The 11,354-nt window shown below is 43.4% G+C and overlaps 1 protein-coding gene across 1 annotated transcript in view; it reads right to left on the reverse strand.

Annotated features, from left to right (window-relative positions):
* Positions 1 to 1,499: 1,499 nt before the first annotated feature.
* Positions 1,500 to 11,354, reverse strand: part of LOC105529308 (butyrophilin subfamily 3 member A2) — a 10,534-nt gene continuing 679 nt past the window's right edge. Inside the window, exons 2-11 of the mRNA XM_011966419.1 lie at positions 9,052 to 9,127; positions 8,835 to 8,919; positions 8,191 to 8,538; positions 6,806 to 7,087; positions 4,206 to 4,406; positions 4,000 to 4,020; positions 3,881 to 3,907; positions 2,976 to 3,022; positions 2,552 to 2,578; positions 1,500 to 1,838 (exon numbers count right to left, since the gene is read on the reverse strand). Coding sequence (XP_011821809.1) covers positions 2,982 to 3,022; positions 3,881 to 3,907; positions 4,000 to 4,020; positions 4,206 to 4,406; positions 6,806 to 7,087; positions 8,191 to 8,538; positions 8,835 to 8,919 — 1,005 coding nt within the window. The 5' untranslated portion in view covers positions 9,052 to 9,127 and the 3' untranslated portion in view covers positions 1,500 to 1,838; positions 2,552 to 2,578; positions 2,976 to 2,981. The remainder of the gene's footprint in view (positions 1,839 to 2,551; positions 2,579 to 2,975; positions 3,023 to 3,880; positions 3,908 to 3,999; positions 4,021 to 4,205; positions 4,407 to 6,805; positions 7,088 to 8,190; positions 8,539 to 8,834; positions 8,920 to 9,051; positions 9,128 to 11,354) is intronic.

Here is an 11,354-nt window from a genome sequence, read left to right on the forward strand (position 1 = left end):
GGGCAAATGGCCAGAGACTGAAGCTGACCATCTCCCAACAGCACAAATTACCGTAGGAGTTATGTAAGTTACTTAATGTTGCCCTGCCTCAGCTTCCATACTTGCAAAATGAGACTACCCGACAGGGTGTTGTGAGGATTAAAGGAGTGACATCCACCAAAGCTCATAACACAGCACTCAGAACATTTTAAATTCTCCATTAATGTTAGTTATTGCTGTTTAGATCCCAGCTCTGTTGTTTACTAGTCATGCCAAATTTGGAAAGTTAATTCACTTTTCTGTACCCCAGTTTCCGTATCTGCATAAAGGGGACAATAAAGTGGTATGAAACTCTAAGATTTGGTATACAGAATAAAATAGAATGAATATTAGTAGCGTTCTTCAGTGTGTGCCTGTAGCTTTATGGTTGTGATTGGTTGCTGTGGAGAAGGAGACCCTCAGATTCAGGCTGGGCAGAGAGAAGTAGAGACATTATTTCAGCCTGAGGCTTCCCACTTTCATTAGCTAAGCTTGGGCCACTGGTGTCTCCAGGGAATGATCAGGCACTAGGTCAGGAATGAGGGAACTCTCTACTTCTTTTGGTGCTGGGCAAAGGTCAGGGCAGTGGGTTCCTAGGTCAAAATTCTGAAAATGGTATACGGAGGCCCAGAAAAGGAGATATCCAGGAAATTGTGAATATGCGACCCATCCGTAGCATTGCAGAATGACATATCTCCAGTCTCATAGACCAGGAAGATTCCCGATTTCCTAGGGGCTCAGGAAGTGTCAGGTTGGTTCTGAGCTTAGTGAGAATCTGATACTTATTCCCACCAGTCAGTCCCATAGTCCAGAATCCGTTCTCAGGTGTCATTTTGACCCAACCTTTTCTCTGCACATTCTTACTACACACCCCTATATGCCACTCTTTCCTGTCCCCTACCTCCACCTCCCAGTAATGTCTCCCTGACATGAAGCTCTCACAGCCGAGAACACAATAATGCCAATCAAATCTCTCAGGGTTGTCTGGCAGATCCTGGGGCTCCTTGGCACGCTGCACACTCCTCTGGTCCTCAGAAACAAGGAGGATGGGGTTTGCTGTTTTGGGATCCAGAATCACATCCGCTGTAGAGAATTTGAGGAAGTGTCCATGGGGTCGAGCATTTTTCCTGGATTTCAGAGCCTCAGCATCCAAGGCCTGGGCTGTGCTGAGGAGACCTGAGTCCAGAGCCCGGCGTCCCTAGCCTTCCCTAAATGTGACTCTCTCATTGATGCCAGGAGAGAAAGCCCCAGGTATCTTGTGTCCAGAGGGGAAGAGGAGGGTGAAATGAGAGTTGCCTCAGCATCTGCCTAACCCAACACCCTGATGCTGCCTCAGGAAGCAGCAAGCATCCTCTTTCTACCTTTTTCTTGTTTTCCTCCCCACATTGACTCTGCCCACTAATGCTTTATGATCAGAGGTTAATTTTCAACCTTCACTCGACCACTCATGAGCTAAATGTGTTCCCCTTTTCTGCAGTTTATTTTTCCATACATCCAGTTTGTTTAACAAGGTGGAGCCTCATCTGAAGCATTTCCTCACCTGAAAAATCAGATTAAAACATGAATCTCTAGCGTTGTAAAAGGCAATGATGTTATGTACTCAGCCTACAGCAGGGCATGAAGGAAGCTTCTGATCTTCTAATAGCTGCAAGGCCGTCTCTGTGCTGGGCTCTATGTGAGGCCTTATATGCCCCAGGTTCACTCTCTACCCTTCAGCTTTCTTCACCTTCTTCTGGGCCCCAGGAATCTGTCCTTTAAGAACAATGCCACTGGGCTCCCTTGTCCTCTGGTTTGCTGTTGGGTTTGGCCAGTGGGAAGCCCTGATAGAAGATTGGAAGGAGAAAGAAAGGAAAGACACACCGTTTAATTTCCTGCCACCTCCCTGCTAGCAGCAGCTGGTGCTGCTCTAACAAGGCCTGTCGACTCTCTCAAGAAACCCTGTCTTTGAGCTACTTTTCTCTGGGTTCCAGTAACTGCCTCCCCTCCCTAGCCCTCGCAGGCTAGGGGTAGAGACAGCTCCCCACTGTTGGGAATCATGGGGGCACTGCACTTTTCCTTGTTGCTTTCTCTTAACCCTCCTTTCTGGAAACCTTGTTCAACCACCCAGTTTGAACTTGCCATCTATTTCTTGCTAGGTTCCTGCCAAGCAAGTTCATTATTCCCTCAGTCTTCACCTCAGCCCCCATGAAACACAGATTGCAATCATCATCTAAAAATGTGGAGGCCAAAGCTTGGAAGCATTAAATCCTTTGAGGAGACACAGGCAGTAGGTGGTATGGGAAGCCTAAGAAGGACAAAGTTCTTTGGGCAGGCATCGCCTTCTCTGTTTGGCATTTCCATCCTCACTCTCCATGCAGTATCACTCAGTGTGTGTCTCCTTCCCCTCAGCTCCACCCTTTATGTGTCTTCCTACCCACAAAGGATGTCAAGGGAACTTTTCTTCCCCAAATCACAATAGTTGGAGAAGAAAAAAGGAAAAAGGAATATGGTCCCTCAGGTTGTTGGTGCAGGGAACATACAGTGATTTACTCACCAGGCTTGAAGAGGGCCATTTTCCATTCTGAAAGGAAGGAGATACAGATAAGAAAAAGGTCAGTATTCTTGTACTTTTCCCCACTGCATTCTCTCCTCACTACATGTTTTCTCTCTTTTTCTTCAGAGTATCTTCCAGGGTCCAGCTTCCCTCCTCTACAGCTCTGATGGATCGGGGTGGCACCTTCTCAAAAATGTCAGGCTAGGCTCCCTGTGTCATGGGATGTGCAGGATGCATGACCAGGCTTTGCAAGTGAGTGTGCTGGATCAGGAGTTTCCCAGAGGCTCCAGAAAAGCAGAGGTGAACCCCCATCACACAGAAATTGAGTATTTGGATTAGATCTAATTAATCCAGCTGAGAACTTCCACGGGTCACAGCAGAGAAAAGGTTGAAATATTCAGGGCACGTGACCCAGCAAACTTACAGAGCATCAGGCTGACTTATCAGTTTCAGACGAAGACTCCTTTCCACCTACAATGAAAGAAAGGTAGAGGTGTCACCTGAACTCTGTCTTTTCTGTGTTGGCCCTGTCCTCTTCTTTTTGCGTCCATCTAGTCTTTTTTTTTTGACCATCCCACCCTTCTGCATGGTCTCCATCTGCAGGTACAATTCTTTCTTCACCTCTTCTTCTTAATATCAAGTCTGGGAACATCGACTGAATGCTAGTGGCAGGGCAGGCACTGTGAGAGTTCCTTCCCAATGGGGTCCAGTTCATCTGTTTTGAATCTGTACCTGGGCATAAGTGTCACCATGTCTATATGCAAATGTCTAGGAGTACAAGATCCATCCTTCTCAATCTGTATCATGTCTTACCTTGCTCTAAAAAGAATTTGGGAAATTTAAAGAGCAATTTCAGGGACTAGTTTTTGAAAGCAATTATGATCAATCTGTACCAATTGAGCCACTGTGGCTACTCCTCTCTATTAGACATACTTTTCTCCCGCTCTCTCTTCTGATTTTCTTATTTCTTAAATCTTTCATTCTTGTTTTCCTTTCAACAGCCTCTGGATTGTGGAAAACAAAATGCACCTTATTCTTCTCTTTCCTCTTCCTTTTGAGGTGTAACCCTGGATATTCTTCAGTGCTTCTTAGAGCTTAAGGGTCTGTAGCCCCTAGTACAAAGAGATTGAAGACCTTTTTTTTTTTTTTTTTTTCTAGAGAGAAAAACCACTGGGTGGTTTCTCCAAAGAGCCACACTTGTTTTCTTTTTCTGGGTAAAGGGATCCAAGATCACTTTTCAACCCTGGGATATGACTTATGGGCTGGAAAATAATGAAGCAGAGAGAGAGTAATAGATTTGAATTCAGAGAAAATGTCAGAGCCACTCACGAGTCAAGTACTGGATTTTTCTCCTCTCTGCAATGGAATGAACAGGGAAGAGTCATCAAGGTGCTCAAAGCCGGGATAGGAAGACATGCCCGGGTCTCTGGGGGAATGGGAAAACTTACTGAGTTCCTCCTGGAGGCTCTCTGGAAAATAACCAAAAACAAAAAACAAAAACAAAACAAAAAAAAGATGAACTGTTATGGGTGAGGTGGGTATTTCGGGAAATAAACCTTAAACATGATGCGGTGCCAGGGTGGGGGAAAGAGGTGAGGTTTTCAGGCTGGGGCACGCAAGCCTGGGGCTTAGATTCTCTGCTCTTGTTGGATACCTCTTAGGCTTATTTCCTGCTTTGTTGCAGCATATCCCCGTTCTTTCATCTCTTGCTCACTTTCTATCTCACTGGATAAAGCAGTTATTTCCTTATGTTGTCTCCACAAGAAGTAACTGGCTCCACCGAGAAGCAGCAGCAAGATAGGCAGGGTCCCTGCCAAGGCTGCGATCAAGGGCTGGGCACTCCTGAAGAAGGGGTCTGCGAATGGGGAGAGCTGTGGGTCATGGGCGCTGGTGCACTCAGCCTCCCCAGCCTCAGTGCCCCAAGTTTTAGCTGCTCAGCCCAGGTTGGGGGCAGGGAAGCTATCTCATGAGGTTAAATAAGGATTCTCTCCCTAAAGTCTCAGAGGACTATAGATAAGACTTTGGTAAATCCTCACTACAAGCTTCTACTATTACTTATCTTGAGATGTCTGCCTCTCGCATGGAAAGTAACTTGAGCAGAGTCATACACATTTTTTTCTAAATATTTTTTCAATAGGTAACACATTTACATGGTTCAAAACTACATATACATAAAGGCATGCAACTCTCTCATCCACCCAGTCCTCCCTCCCTCCATGTATTAACTTCTCCTTAGTCCACTTAATATGGTGCTTAGGAACATAACCTGTGGAGTCAGAGGGCATGGGTTTAAATGCTGGCTCCCCCGTGTGACTAGCAGTGTGATGTTGGACTACTACATAACCTCTCTGTTTGTAGTGGCCTAATCTATAAAATGAGGGTAATGATAATACCTATCTCCTGAGGTTAGAATAATTAAATTAATACTTATAAAGTGTCTGATGTACAGTGAGTGTTACAAAATTGCTTGTTGAAGTTTAAAAATGTAAACTAAATAACCCAATCGAGAGCTAAAAAAAAGTAAATTAAAGTATATTCTTATTTTTCCTCTTGTTTAAACTAAAAATAGCATTCTATACACGTCCCTCTGCATCTTGCTTTTTCTGTGAAAAATGTACCTTGGAGATCTTTCCATATTGTTATGAGAGAATTGCTTCTTTTTCCTTTTACTAACTGGGCAGTATTCCCTTGTATGGAAGTTCCCTGGCAGTGAACATCTGCACAGTTTCTAACCTTGTGCAATCGTAATCAGTACTATAAGAAATCTTTTACAGGCCGGTTGCAGTGACTCATGCCCGTAATCCCAGCACTTTGGGAGGCTGAGGCGGGTGGATCGCTTGAGGTCAGGAGTTCGAGACCAGCCTGGCCAACATGGTAAAACCCCATCTCTACTAAAAATACAAAAATTGGCTGGATGTGGTGGCACACGCATGTAATCTCAGCTACTCGGTAGGCTGAGGCAGGAGGATCACATGAACCCAGGAGGCGGAATCTGCAGTGAGCCGAGATTGTAACACTGTACTCCAGCCTGGGTGACAGAGTGAGACTCCGTCTAAAAAAAAAAAACACACACAACAAAAAACAGAAACCTTTTGCATAGATCATCTCATACAAATGCAAGCTTATCTATCAGATAAATTCCTAGAAGTGGAAGTTTGGATCGATAAGTATGTAGTTTGGATAGATATTGCTATAGAGCCCTCAATAGAGGTTGACCTAATGCACACCAAAAATACAGCAAGTTACACGAAAAAATGACTGAGAGTCACTGCCTTCCTACATTCCTATGAGAACCATGTATTATAAGCCAAAGCAGTTTCGTTTTGATTTTTGTAAATATCGTAAGTGAAAAATGATTTCAAATGTTTCCCTAATGAATGAGAATGAGCACTCTTTTGTGGGTTATTTCCTTTTCTATGAATTGATAATTCATGAACTTTGTTAAAAATTTTTTTACTAGATTTTTATTTTATTTTATTTTATTTTATTTTATTTATTTTTTGAGACAGGGTCTCACTCTGTCATCCAGGCTGAAGTGCGGTGGTCTGCTCTCAGCTCACTGCAACATCTGCCTCCTGGGTTCAAGTGATTCTCATGCCTCAGCCTCCTGAGTAGCTGGGATTAGAGGTGCACACCACCACACCTGGCTAATTTTTTGAATTTTTAGAAGAGATGGAGTTTCACCATGGCCAGGCAGGTCTCAAACTCCTGGCCTCAATGATCTGCCTGCCTCAGCCTCCCACAGTGCTGGGATTACAGGCATGAGCCACCATGCCTGGCCAAAACTTTTTACTAGGTTTTTAGAATCTCCTTCTTATTCAAGGAGATCAGCTGTTTCACTATGATAAGAGTTTGTGTGTGTGTGTGTGTGTGTGTATATATATGTATGTATGCATGTGTGTGTGTGTGTATATATATATGTATGTATGCGCGTGTGTGTGTGTGTGTGTGTGTGTGTATATAGATACCATTTTGTCATTTGACGTTATATAAGGAGCTTATCTGAATGTTTTTCCCCCAATTCCCATTGCCTGTCATACTTTCTGGCAGATAGGAAATGTTCAGAAAATGTTTGTGTTGTGAACACCTTTATGGAGGAAAGAAGCTCCCCTGGAACAAGGCGGCGCCTCCAGATCTGTGCTTTGGGCCTTATATTCAGTGCAGAGACCCAGGTCGACCACAGATACTAACACATCCCCCTTCATTCAACTGCCACAGCTCAGCTCAGAAACCTGACGCCAAGCACGTACTGACCTGCGATAGAAATGCAGGCTGTCTTTTCCAGGCGAAGAACAGAATTTCTGATGATGCAGGACACACTCTCCCCAGAGCCGCCTCTCATGATCACAGATGCTGCTACTGCATATAGGCCCACTCCATCTGCAACCACAGGTGCTTCCACAGCTGGGATGTTCTGTCCCTTGTCGTTGCTCCACTGTATTTTGGGTTGGGGATACCAGCCAGTGGACCTGCACTCCAGATGGATCCCTCCATCCTCATAACCCTTCACTTCAACATGAAGATTAGAACCCAGTGCTGTGGAAGGATAATTTGGCCTAGATTCTTGAGAGCTCTTGCATTAAGGAGGGTCTTAATGGGAATCAATGGCAGTCTCAGATTTGATAATTCAAGAGAGATTTCATTCAGGAGCTGTTTACAAAAGTGTGGTCATGATGAGGGGAAAACTAAATTTGCTAGTGCAGTATCCCAGGGTCAGTAATGTGTGGCTATTCCCACCCACACCAATTACCAGAGGGAGGAGGAGAGGAAGCTGTTTTGAATACGTAAAAGAAGAGATTCATGCACTGAGGACTTCCTTTAGAGGAGCTATTACTTTCAGCAAGGCAATGCAGCCAGCCTGAAGGTACCTTGCAGCAAGGAAGCCAGGGAATAAGCACCCAGACTTCTTCCTCTTCTCTTCCTACGATTGTCTGCTGCAGATTCCCTTAAACCAAACCCAACCAGAAGCCACAGGGCAAGGGACTGCACTGAGAAAGAGAAAAGCTGTTCCAACATAGGGAAACTGACACTGGGTCTCCGTGTCATCCTGTTGAACATAAGCAATTTCACAGAACACAGACAATGCATCTTGTGACTATGATGGATCATGGGAAAAACAAGACCACCCCACATCATGTGTGAGCATAGAGAAAAACATGAACACTGTGCAAACCACAGCAATGACCAAACATCCTCCATCAACAATCAGGGATTGCAGCCCTTCATCAATTACAGCTTTAGTCTCACCCTGGTCTCCTTCTTCCTACATAAGATTGATTAAGGTTGGAGACACTACAGAAGCCGTCTGTTACACAACTAAACCAAAATGATGGTGTACCAGTCACTGAAGAAATGGTTTCTAATGTTTCCTATCCCTTGTCCTTCACTTTCCTTATGTTTCTGGTCGCCAGAGGAAAGGAGTTCTTTACTTGAGCATGTAGGGTACAGCAAGAATTCTTCCTAAAGGAAAACCTGTGTCTTTCTCAAGGGTCGCAGAAAAGCTAAGCTGGAAGGCAGTGCAGGCAATCGCTAGTGATCAGCCAGGAGTGTCTGCAGTGCTTTTGAAAGAGGAACTGAAACTCTGCATCTGCTCTAGATCCTACAGAGAAATGTTCTCAGAACCAAACCTGGAGGCTCACCTGCAACCTTCAGCTCCACCAGGGCTTTTTCATAGAAGTCGCCATCTTGGAAATAACACAAGTACTTTCCACTGTCAGAGGCTGTGACGTTGTGTATTCGGAGAGCAGCCTTCCCTGCAGCGATGTCATCCCGTAGAATCGAAGTTCTCCCTCGATATGGTGCACTCTGCCTGTCTTCCACTTCCTTTCCATCTGCATACACATTCACCACCTGCCTTAGGCTGGAACTCACCCACCTCAGCTCCATGGTCTCTGCACTCATGGTTGGGAACAGGTGACAGGGCAGATCAGCGTCTTCACCCACCGTGGCCAGGATGGGCCCAGAGGGTCCAAGCACAGAAAACTGAGCTGTCGGCACAAGGGGGAGGCTCCAGAAGAGGGTTTTGGATTTGGGGTCATGAGAGGAAGGGTGCTTCTCAGACAGGGAAGGCTAGATACAGAGAACCTAGAGGGGAAACCATTCCTAACAGAAGCACCATTTGTCTCTTAGTGACACATGATCCTTCAGGTTGGGATGGACTTCAGGTATAGGAAGGAGTTAAAGGTTCTAAGAGGGCATTTAGGTAATTGTCTGCTTAATTATATAACTGAGGTAATCATCTACTTCATAAACATAAATGTGGAATCATGGAATCGTTCCCTACCTGAGCAAGGAGTGAGCAGCTGGACCAAGAAGAGGGAGACATGAAAGTTGAGCAGAAGGAAGGCCAGGGAACTTGCCATTTTCATCTATGCTGCATATCAAGAGACACCAGAAGGTGTGAGACAGACACTGTGGCCTGGAAGAAGCTATAGGATTCTGCGTGGAAACGTCCACTTCCCCAGGGCTAACTCAAGTATGGTAAGCAAAGAAGATCTTACCTCTGCCAAAAATGTCTGTCCTTGAATGTCTTTACCTTTGAGTTCCAGTATGGAAAACCATCTGTAAAAGCAATATCTGTTATCTGATCAGGAAATCTCTGACTCTACTGCATTAAAATATTCAGAATCCTATCACTTCCCCACACTTCCCTTGCTAGGTCCAAGCTTCCATCATTCCCCTCTGATTTATGAAGGACCCTCTTCACTGGATTCCCTGGTTCCACCTTTGTTCAACTCTATGGGTGTCCAACACTGTGGACTCCTCAAGGGTCAAACTCTTGGCCATTATCATGGTCAACTCATGGCCTGGTGGCTCCTGGTGGGATCCAGGCAGATTGCCTGGTGGAGGCTCTGAAGTCATTCAGGGGCTGAACCCACCACAGTTAATCACAAAGACATTGATTGGGAGAGCTTTGAATAGGACCAGACCTTACTCATCTTTTCCTTCTTCCCTTCATAAAGTTATTCAACAAATATTTACTGAGCACCCACAATGGGCTGGACCACTATGGTAGAGTTAGGGACACAAAGAGGGTAGACAATAGGTAAAGGCTCTAGAAGTCACAAGCTTGATGATCTTGGTCATGGGACAAAACCATTTAAACTGTAGTTACTCAAAAATATCAAGTATGAGACTTAGAATGTGCACAATTGACCCAAAAATTCCACTTCCTGATGCCTACTGCAGCAAAGTACTTGCATGGGTGCAGAGAGAAGCCTCTGCGAGAATGACGCTGCAGCACTATTTTTAAAGTATGAAAGTGGTTACCAACTGAACCAGTCACCCACAAGAGACTGGTTAGAGGAATCCCTATGATACAGATGTATGATACATCTGCCTGTCTTCCACATATCATAGGGATATGATACATCCCTATGAGGAAATTCAATGCAGCAGTTAAAAAGAGTGATTTAATGTCACTAGCCTGGACAATGGAGATATACTAAGTGATCAAAAAGTACCTTGTAGAACTATACTAATGATTCAATTGAAAAACAAAAGCAAAGCTATATATTTCTGCAAAACTATATATGTAAATGCCTGAAAAAGCCTAAAAAGAGGAATGCTAAACTGAAGATTGGAAGTTAAGTGAGTGAAAGGACACTTTGGCCTTTTGCTTCCTTTACTTTTAAAATTGTTGGAATGCTTTAAATTTAAAATTTTCATGTATTAGTTAATAATTAATTATTATGAGGAATAATAGAGACTGGAACATATTAGTTGCTCAGTAAATACTACTCCTCAACAGTTTCTCCCAAAACAAAGGAGCATGAGGCCTGTAGCCATAATACCAGCTGCTGTGGGTCTGGGAATGGCCTCTGAGAACAAGATCTGCAGAGGCAGGTGGGGACAGATGCAGAGGAAGCAAGGGAACAGAGGTCTGTGCAGCTGGTCATGCTCCACCCCTGCCTGGATCTTACACCCACTATCAGACTAAACATTATATTTCACTACATCTTCTGCTTCTCAAAACTGCTCTTTATGCTCCTAAAGAAAAGGAGGTATTATTATTATTAGTCCCTAAGCTAAAAATTTATCTGCTGTCCTCAGAGGGAGAACTTTTAATTTTAGGTTGTTTATTATTCATTCTTTCTACTATAGACAATTTTGACAATGAAAAAAATATAAAAGGAATAAAACCTTAAATACTCTGTAGTTATAATCACATACTTTGCTAATGGAAGTGGAAATGTTTCTGGAAGCATTTGGCCATATATACATGGCAAGGGCTTTTAAAATGTTGCATCTTTTGCCCTCAAAATTCCAATTATAAAAGTTAGCATTGAAGAAAAACATTTAGAGATTGATGCAAATATTTAAGGTTAAGGCTGTTCAATCTAGTAAAATCTACAGTAACAAAATGCAGAAACTCAAAAATCCAAAATAAAGAAAGAGTTTAAAAAACAACTGGGGTTTTTGTTTGTTTGTTTGTTCTTTTTCTTCTTTAGGAGCAGCTTTCTGAGTCAGAGTAGGCTCAGAGAGACTCTCAATTATTATATATTCATACAATGTAGTAGCTTGTATGGGAAAGCATACTTTAGGTTTTGGGGAAATGATGAATGGAAAGAAAACCAAGTACTATCCCTAAAAGATACCAAAAATGGTTTAATATAAGGATCCAGTGTTATTAAAATTATAAAGAATTTCACTTAATTAAAATTATGATTCCTAATGGTTACATGGAACATATTTTATGACTGAACCATGCATTGTCTATTCCCCACCTGTTGTATATGAATGTTGGTTCAGATTTAACTATATTATAAATACTTCTGTAATAAACACATTTACATGTAAATCT

The sequence above is a fragment of the Mandrillus leucophaeus genome, unplaced genomic scaffold (genome assembly GCF_000951045.1).
Source record: "Mandrillus leucophaeus isolate KB7577 unplaced genomic scaffold, Mleu.le_1.0 Scaffold760, whole genome shotgun sequence".
NCBI classification, from domain to species: domain Eukaryota; kingdom Metazoa; phylum Chordata; class Mammalia; order Primates; family Cercopithecidae; genus Mandrillus; species Mandrillus leucophaeus.